The 9,974-nt window shown below is 37.9% G+C and overlaps 1 protein-coding gene across 2 annotated transcripts in view; it reads left to right on the top strand.

Annotated features, from left to right (window-relative positions):
* Nucleotides 1–9,319, top strand: part of ift27 (intraflagellar transport 27 homolog (Chlamydomonas)) — a 28,461-nt gene extending 19,142 nt beyond the window's left edge. For both annotated transcript variants that reach the window (XM_083764260.1, XM_083764261.1), the window contains 3 exons: nucleotides 7,019–7,136; nucleotides 7,720–7,829; nucleotides 9,170–9,319. In XM_083764260.1, the coding sequence (XP_083620386.1) occupies nucleotides 7,019–7,136; nucleotides 7,720–7,829; nucleotides 9,170–9,277 (336 nt within the window). In that variant the 3' untranslated portion in view covers nucleotides 9,278–9,319. The remainder of the gene's footprint in view (nucleotides 1–7,018; nucleotides 7,137–7,719; nucleotides 7,830–9,169) is intronic.
* Nucleotides 9,320–9,974: the final 655 nt, after the last annotated feature.

The following is a 9,974-nucleotide window of genomic DNA, read 5'->3' on the forward strand; positions in this document are numbered from 1 at the left end:
TGTACACATAGGTAATGTGAGGTTACATTTATTAAACTAACTTTATATCCTTGTAGCTCAGAGAGTACACATAGGTAACGTGAGGTTACATTTATTAAACTAACTTTATATCCTTGTAGCTCAGAGTGTACACATAGGTAACATGAGGTTACATTTATTAAACTAACTTTATATCCTTGTAGCTCAGAGAGTACACATAGGTAACGTGAGGTTACATTTAATAAACTAACTTTATATCCTTGTAGCTCAGAGTGTACACATAGGTAACGTGAGGTTACATTTATTAAACTAACTTTATATCCTTGTAGCTCAGAGAGTACACATAGGTAACGTGAGGTTACATTTATTAAACTAACTTTATATCCTTGTAGCTCAGAGTGTACACATAGGTAACGTGAGGTTACATTTATTAAACTAACTTTATATCCTTGTAGCTCAGAGAGTACACATAGGTAACATGAGGTTACATTTATTAAACTAACTTTATATCCTTGTAGCTCAGAGTGTACACATAGGTAACGTGAGGTTACATTTATTAAACTAACTTTATATCCTTGTAGCTCAGAGTGTACACATAGGTAACATGAGGTTACATTTATTAAACTAACTTTATATCCTTGTAGCTCAGAGTGTACACATAGGTAACGTGAGGTTACATTTATTAAACTAACTTTATATCCTTGTTGCTCAGAGTGTACACATAGGTAACGTGAGGTTACATTTATTAAACTAACTGTATATCCTTGTAGCTCAGAGTGTACACATAGGTAACGTGAGGTTACATTTATTAAACTAACTTTATATCCTTGTAGCTCAGAGAGTACACATAGGTAACGTGAGGTTACATTTATTAAACTAACTTTATATCCTTGTAGCTCAGAGTGTACACATAGGTAACGTGAGGTTACATTTATTAAACTAACTTTATATCCTTGTAGCTCAGAGAGTACACATAGGTAACGTGAGGTTACATTTACTAAACTAACTTTATATCCGTGTAACTCAGAGTGTACACATAGGTAACGTGAGGTTACATTCATTAAACTAACTTTATATCCTTGTAGCTCAGAGAGTACACATAGGTAACGTGAGGTTACATTTATTAAACTAACTTTATATCCTTGTAGCTCAGAGTGTACACATAGGTAACGTGAGGTTACATTTATTAAACTAACTTTATATCCTTGTAGCTCAGAGTGTACATATAGGTAACGTGAGGTTACATTTATTAAACTAACTTTATATCCTTGTAGCTCAGAGAGTACACATAGGTAACGTGAGGTTACATTTATTAAACTAACTTTATATCCTTGTAGCTCAGAGAGTACACATAGGTAACGTGAGGTTACATTTATTAAACTAACTTTATATCCTTGTAGCTCAGAGAGTACACATAGGTAACATGAGGTTACATTTATTAAACTAACTTTATATCCTTGTAGCTCAGAGTGTACACATAGGTAACGTGAGGTTACATTCATTAAACTAACTTTATATCCTTGTAGCTCAGAGAGTACACATAGGTAACGTGAGGTTACATTTATTAAACTAACTTTATATCCTTGTAGCTCAGAGAGTACACATAGGTAACGTGAGGTTACATTTATTAAACTAACTTTATATCCTTGTAGCTCAGAGAGTACACATAGGTAACGTGAGGTTACATTTATTAAACTAACTTTATATCCTTGTAGCTCAGAGTGTACACATAGGTAACGTGAGGTTACATTTATTAAACTAACTTTATATCCTTGTAGCTCAGAGTGTACACATAGGTAACGTGAGGTTACATTTATTAAACTAACTTTATATCCTTGTAGCTCAGAGTGTACACATAGGTAACGTGAGGTTACATGTATTAAACTAACTTTATATCCTTGTAGCTCAGAGAGTACACATAGGTAACGTGAGGTTACATGTATTAAACTAACTTTATATCCTTGTAGCTCAGAGAGTACACATAGGTAACGTGAGGTTACATTTATTAAACTAACTTTATATCCTTGTAGCTCAGAGTGTACACATAGGTAACGTGAGGTTACATTTATTAAACTAACTTTATATCCTTGTAGCTCAGAGTGTACACATAGGTAACGTGAGGTTACATGTATTAAACTAACTTTATATCCTTGTAGCTCAGAGAGTACACATAGGTAACGTGAGGTTACATTTATTAAACTAACTTTATATCCTTGTAGCTCAGAGTGTACACATAGGTAACGTGAGGTTACATTTATTAAACTAACTTTATATCCTTGTAGCTCAGAGAGTACACATAGGTAACGTGAGGTTACATTTATGAAACTAACTTTATATCCTTGTAGCTCAGAGTGTACACATAGGTAACGTGAGGTTACATTTATTAAACTAACTTTATATCCTTGTAGCTCAGAGTGTACACATAGGTAACGTGAGGTTACATTTATTAAACTAACTTTATATCCTTGTAGCTCAGAGAGTACACATAGGTAACATGAGGTTACATTTATTAAACTAACTTTATATCCTTGTAGCTCAGAGTGTACACATAGGTAACGTGAGGTTACATTTATTAAACTAACTTTATATCCTTGTAGCTCAGAGTGTACACATAGGTAACGTGAGGTTACATTTATTAAACTAACTTTATATCCTTGTAGCTCAGAGAGTACACATAGGTAACGTGAGGTTACATTTATTAAACTAACTTTATATCCTTGTAGCTCAGAGAGTACACATAGGTAACGTGAGGTTACATTCATTAAACTAACTTTATATCCTTGTAGCTCAGAGTGTACACATAGGTAACATGAGGTTACATTTATTAAACTAACTTTATATCCTTGTAGCTCAGAGTGTACACATAGGTAACGTGAGGTTACATTTATTAAACTAACTTTATATCCTTGTAGCTCAGAGAGTACACATAGGTAACGTGAGGTTACATTTAATAAACTAACTTTATATCCTTGTAGCTCAGAGAGTACACATAGGTAACGTGAGGTTACATTTATTAAACTAACTTTATATCCTTGTAGCTCAGAGAGTACACATAGGTAACGTGAGGTTACATTTATTAAACTAATTATATCCTTGTAGCTCAGAGTGTACACATAGGTAACATGAGGTTACATTCATTAAACTAACTTTATATCCTTGTAGCTCAGAGAGTACACATAGGTAACGTGAGGTTACATTTATTAAACTAACTTTATATCCTTGTAGCTCAGAGTGTACACATAGGTAACGTGAGGTTACATTTGTTAAACTAACTTTATATCCTTGTAGCTCAGAGAGTACACATAGGTAACGTGAGGTTACATTCATTAAACTAACTTTATATCCTTGTAGTTCAGAGAGTACACATAGGTAACGTGAGGTTACATTTATTAAACTAACTTTATATCCTTGTAGCTCAGAGAGTACACATAGGTAACGTGAGGTTACATTTATTAAACTAACTTTATATCCTTGTAGCTCAGAGTGTACATATAGGTAACGTGAGGTTACATTTAATAAACTAACTTTATATCCTTGTAGCTCAGAGAGTACACATAGGTAACGTGAGGTTACATTTATTAAACTAACTTTATATCCTTGTAGCTCAGAGTGTACACATAGGTAACATGAGGTTACATTTATTAAACTAACTTTATATCCTTGTAGCTCAGAGAGTACACATAGGTAACGTGAGGTTACATTTATTAAACTAACTTTATATCCTTGTAGCTCAGAGTGTACACATAGGTAACGTGAGGTTACATTTATTAAACTAACTTTATATCCTTGTAGCTCAGAGTGTACACATAGGTAACGTGAGGTTACATTCATTAAACTAACTTTATATCCTTGTAGTTCAGAGAGTACACATAGGTAACATGAGGTTACATTCATTAAACTAACTTTATATCCTTGTAGCTCAGAGTGTACACATAGGTAACGTGAGGTTACATTTATTAAACTAACTTTATATCCTTGTAGCTCAGAGAGTACACATAGGTAACGTGAGGTTACATTTATTAAACTAACTTTATATCCTTGTAGCTCAGAGAGTACACATAGGTAACGTGAGGTTACATTCATTAAACTAACTTTATATCCTTGTAGCTCAGAGTGTACACATAGGTAACGTGAGGTTACATTTATTAAACTAACTTTATATCCTTGTAGCTCAGAGAGTACACATAGGTAACGTGAGGTTACATTCATTAAACTAACTTTATATCCTTGTAGCTCAGAGTGTACACATAGGTAACGTGAGGTTACATTTATTAAACTAACTTTATATCCTTGTAGCTCAGAGTGTACACATAGGTAACGTGAGGTTACATTTATTAAACTAACTTTATATCCTTGTAGCTCAGAGTGTACACATAGGTAACGTGAGGTTACATTTATTAAACTAACTTTATATCCTTGTAACTCAGAGTGTACACATAGGTAACGTGAGGTTACATTTATTAAACTAACTTTATATCCTTGTAGCTCAGAGTGTACACATAGGTAACGTGAGGTTACATTTATTAAACTAACTTTATATCCTTGTAGCTCAGAGTGTACACATAGGTAACGTGAGGTTACATTTAATAAACTAACTTTATATCCTTGTAGCTCAGAGAGTACACATAGGTAACGTGAGGTTACATTCATTAAACTAACTTTATATCCTTGTAGCTCAGAGAGTACACATAGGTAACGTGAGGTTACATTTATTAAACTAACTTTATATCCTTGTAGCTCAGAGAGTACACATAGGTAACGTGAGGTTACATTTATTAAACTAACTTTATATCCTTGTAGCTCAGAGTGTACATATAGGTAACGTGAGGTTACATTCATTAAACTAACTTTATATCCTTGTAGCTCAGAGTGTACACATAGGTAACGTGAGGTTACATTTATTAAACTAACTTTATATCCTTGTAGCTCAGAGAGTACACATAGGTAACGTGAGGTTACATTTATTAAACTAACTTTATATCCTTGTAGCTCAGAGAGTACACATAGGTAACGTGAGGTTACATTTATTAAACTAACTTTATATCCTTGTAGCTCAGAGAGTACACATAGGTAACGTGAGGTTACATTTATTAAACTAACTTTATATCCTTGTAGCTCAGAGAGTGTACACATAGGTAACGTGAGGTTACATTTGTATACACTCGGAGTTAAATAAAAGTTCACCCAAAGAATATTTGATATCAATTACACACCCCATGAAGCCTTGCATTCAAAGAGATCTTTCTGTTTTTGTCGCAATCCTAAGCCAATAGTTTGATGAGGATGTGGTCAGTCGATAGGACACTCAGTAGGATGTGGTCAGTCGATAGGACACTCAGTAGGATGTGGTCAGTCGATAGGACACTCAGTAGGATGTGGTCAGTCGATAGGACACTCAGTAGGATGTAGTCAGTCGATAGGACACTCAGTAGGATGTGGTCAGTCGATAGGACACTCAGTAGGATGTAGTCAGTCGATAGGACACTCAGTAGGATGTGGTCAGTCGATAGGACACTCAGTAGGATGTGGTCAGTCGATAGGACACTCAGTAGGACGGGTGCAGTACTAAGTTCCCTTAACGCATGTTCGCCAACCTTAATCCGGTCGTTTTCTGCATGTCGGACCAATGAGTGGTCGGAAAAGCGTACGGACCCCAGTAGGACTACGCGGTTTATCACATTATTGGCTCAGGAATGCAACAAAAACAAATCTCCATGAATCCAAAGCTTCATGGGGTGTGCAATTAAGTTGTTTCGTTTAGGTGAACTACTCCTTTAAACGGAGTGTAAAAGGAGTTTAGTGTTTTTTTTTAGGTTTTATTTATTGGCACGTAAAAAAAAGTTAAAAACAGAAGAAAAATACATATTGTGCAGGAGAAGTTAGAAGCCGGAATGCTTATCAAGAACTTCCCCTAAAAGTATACACATTAAAGTACCAGTAATACATTCTGTTTAAATACAAATATACATGCAGTAAATACACACACAGTACATGCATCTATATAAATGACAGACGAAATATGTAAGCATAATAACCTCCTGCTCAAACATAATAACTAACCGTACATTAATCTACTGCATGAGGATGGTTTTGTATAGTTTGGCTTTAGTAGTTAGCAGAGATGGAGATGTTTTTAGGATCAGTGGTGGTCCAAAGACTTTAATAATTATTAATTATTAAAATGATGACGTCATGAATGGGGCCTCCCAATCCTTGAGGCCGCCCCTTCTCCTGGTCTTTATCAGAAAATGCATTTTCGGCCCAGGCCGTAGCGTAACGGTCTGGGCACCGGACTGGTGATCCAGTCGCGGTGTGCCGCGGGTTCGACTCCCGAACCCGACACGGCCTTTACCGCATGTCATCCCCCATCTCTCTCCCGTTTCCTGTCAGCCTACTATCTGTCCCTTAAAAAATCAATAAAAGGCGTAAGCCGCAAAAAAATATATATAAAAAAAAAAAGAAAATGCATTTTCAGGGTCAGGATACCAATTTCATCCAATCAGGAGAGGGTAATGCACAAATATTATTCCATTATCAGTTTAAATTTGAATAATGCTCCAGTTCCAATGTTCTCGGCTAATTCTTTGGTTACATCACTTCCAAGTTAATGCTGTATCCTGTATGCGTTCTCTCTCATGGTTGTGTCTAATTGGTAAATGTATTTCCTGTTTACCAAAGAGCTGGAGAGAGACGAGAGAGCACTGGAACAAACACTCTGTAGCAGTTATTATTACCATCACATTCTAAAGCTATTTAACACGTACTTTAACAAAAGATTATCACTTATACACTCCCTTTATCACAATATTTTTTTTTACTGTGAGTCTGTGTGTGTGTGTGTGTGTGTGTGTGTGTGTGTGTGTGTGTGTGTGTGTGTGTGTGTGTGTGTGTGTGTGTGTGTGTGTGTGTGTGTGTGTGTGTGTGTGTGTGTGTGTGTGTGTGTGTGTGTGTGTGTGTGTGTGTGTGTGTGTGTGTGTGTGTGTGTGTGTGTGCGTGTGTGTGCGTGCGTGCGTGCGTGCGTGCGTGTGTGTGTTGTCAGTGGGGCCAGCCCTCCGTGCTGTGCTTGGTCTTTGACCTGAGCAGTCAGCAGTCCTTCAGCAACTGCAGCAGCTGGATGGAGAGAGTCCGCAGCCACTACCAGGGCCTCCACGTGCCAGGTGTGTACCGCGCACGCACAGCCTGTTTATCCCATTCTGACCTGAGATCAGATTCATACGAGGTTTCCACTGGACACACACTGGTCTGATTAACCCATTCTGACCTGAGATCAGATTATAAAAATGTCAGTCGCTCTTCGATTTTTCAAAAATAGCAGACCTACAAGCTCGTATCGCGCCACTCGGTGGCGCGATATGAGCTTGTAGATCTGCTATTTTTAAATAGCTAAAGCATAACATGATGCTGACACCAAAATGGGTGCCCGGTCAGAATGGGTTAAGGAATAAATAGCAATACCAATATTAAAGATGGAATGCCACGATTTCTTCCCGTAAACATGATCATCAGGTACTATGATTATACTATAGGAGAAAGATTATTTTCAAAAAGGTGTACAGAAAGTGTTACAATTATGTGCTGTGTGTGTGTGTGTGTGTGTGTGTGTGTGTGTGTGTGTGTGTGTGTGTGTGTGTGTGTGTGTGTGTGTGTGTGTGTGTGTGTGTGTGTGTGTGTGTGTGTGTGTGTGTGCCTGCCTGCGTGCGTGCGTGCGTGCGTGCGTGCGTGCGTGCGTGCATCGATCAGGTGTCCTGGTGGGCAACAAGTCTGACCTGTCGGCACGGAGAGAGGTGCAGACATCAGTAGCAGAGGAGTGGGCTCAAAGCCAGGGACTGGAGTACCATGAGACAGTAGCTGTGAGTTCACTTTCATCATTCACATGATAGATAGATAGATAGATAGATAGATAGATAGATAGATAGATAGATAGATAGATAGATAGATAGATAGATAGATAGATAGATAGATAGATAGATAGATACAGTAGATACAGTCCAGTTCATAAGCCTAGCGGCTGGCCGTGGAGTTAAAGAACGGAAAAGATCCTTGCGACCACTTTTCTGGTCTGCAAAGATTTTGTGGAGAGGATGACTCACATTGTCCATCATGGCCCGCATCTTATTTTTGTGAATCTCTCCACGACAGACTCTCCAGTGAGTCCGGCTTCTCCCCCAGTACCGAGCCAGCCTTCTTCACCACTTTGTTCAGCTGCATGGCAGCCTTGTCCATCACACTGTCTCCCCCAGCAGACTGCAGCGTAGAACAGGATACTTGCCACTGCTGCTGACTGGTAAAACATGTACAGCATTCTGCTGCACACCTCAAAGGATCTGAGCCTCCTCAGAAAGAATAGTGTGCTCTGTCTGTGTCTTTTTATAGACAGCGTCTGTGTTCAGAGCCCAGTGCAGGTTCTCGTCTAGGTGAACTCCCAGGTACTCTTGTAGAACTGTACTTCTTCGATAGCTGTTTTACTGTATGTCGTCGCGGTCGGTTGTAAAGCGTTACTTTTCTGTAAATATGAGAAAGAAAAACGTGTTCCAATGGATCCATTGGATCCAGTTATTTAGTCACAACTTCAAGAAGCTCTTGTTAATATTTTATATTGGTTCAATAATTTCTTTATAAAACACACAGACACATTAATTTATGATTAAATATGGAGATAGTGACGATATTGGTTTTGAGTAAAATGATAGTATTACATAATCGTCTCTGTCGGGTGGAAACCTCTTGGAAACCAAAACGGTTACTTTTCAGGATTCAAATTTATCCCATTCTGACCAGGCACCCGTTTTGGTGTCAGCATCATGTTATGCTTTAGCTATTTAAAAATAGCAGACCTACAAGCTCGTATCGCGCCACCGAGTGGCGCGATACGAGCTTGTAGGTCTGCTATTTTTGAAAAATCGAAGAACGACTTGACATTTTTAGAATCTGATCTCAGGTCAGAATGGGTTAAAAGCATCAAAGTAGCAGATTCGCTTGAAGGATCGAACAGGGCATTAATTTACAAAACAACCCACAAAAGGTTAGAATAAGGAGATAAGAGGTTTCTGCGCGACAGCAACCATATAGTCAGTAACAGTAAGTCAATCTTGTGTTCGTGTGTTTGTGCTCATTGTTTGCAGAAGGAGATGGAGAGCTGTGAAGCACCGTTCCTAACTGTACTAAACTGTACTAAACTTATTGTTTGCAGAAGGAGATGGAGAGCTGTGAAGCACCGTTCCTAACCGTAGCCCGGGCCTTCCACTGTCTTTACCAAGAACGCAGAGAGTCCATGCAGAACCTCAGCGTTGCTCTCTGAACACCAGACACCAAAGAGGAGCCAATGCACTTTAACCCATTCTGACCTGAGATCAGATTAAAAAAATGTCTATTACATCCTGACAGTGTCATTATTAACCCATTCTGACCTGAGATCAGATTAAAAAAATGTCTATTACATCCTGACAGTGTCATTATTAACCCATTCTGACCTGAGATCAGATTCTAGAAATGTCAGTCGTTCTTCGATTTTTTTCAAAAATAGCAGACCTACAAGCTCGTATCGCGCCACTCGGTGGCGCGATATGAGCTTGTAGATCTGCTATTTTTCAATAGCTAAAGCATAACATGATGCCGACACCAAAATGGGTGCCCGGTCAGAATGGGTTAAACCCTACCTCCCGTCTCCATATTTTAACTTTAAAATACAAATGTATGCCCTATTTGATCATACTACAGAGACACACAGAAGTAGCAGATTCACAAGCTCGAAGCATGGTGCGTTTTGAGATTGCAGATCTGTTACGTTTGCTATTTATTAGAGTTTTATTTGTTATACGACAAACAGTGAAATTACTAATAGCTAATAGCGTTGTTGGTCCGAATGCATTGTGTATACTAGTGCCAGGTATAGTGGTTAAAGGTTAAATATTCAGTGATTTCACTTAATTCAAATATCACTTATTTTTTTGTTTTGTTGTGATAATCCTCCCTACTATAGAGTGTGCTGGCCATAT

Source organism: Protomyctophum parallelum (assembly GCF_964188405.1).
Source record: "Protomyctophum parallelum genome assembly, chromosome: 5".
NCBI classification, from domain to species: domain Eukaryota; kingdom Metazoa; phylum Chordata; class Actinopteri; order Myctophiformes; family Myctophidae; genus Protomyctophum; species Protomyctophum parallelum.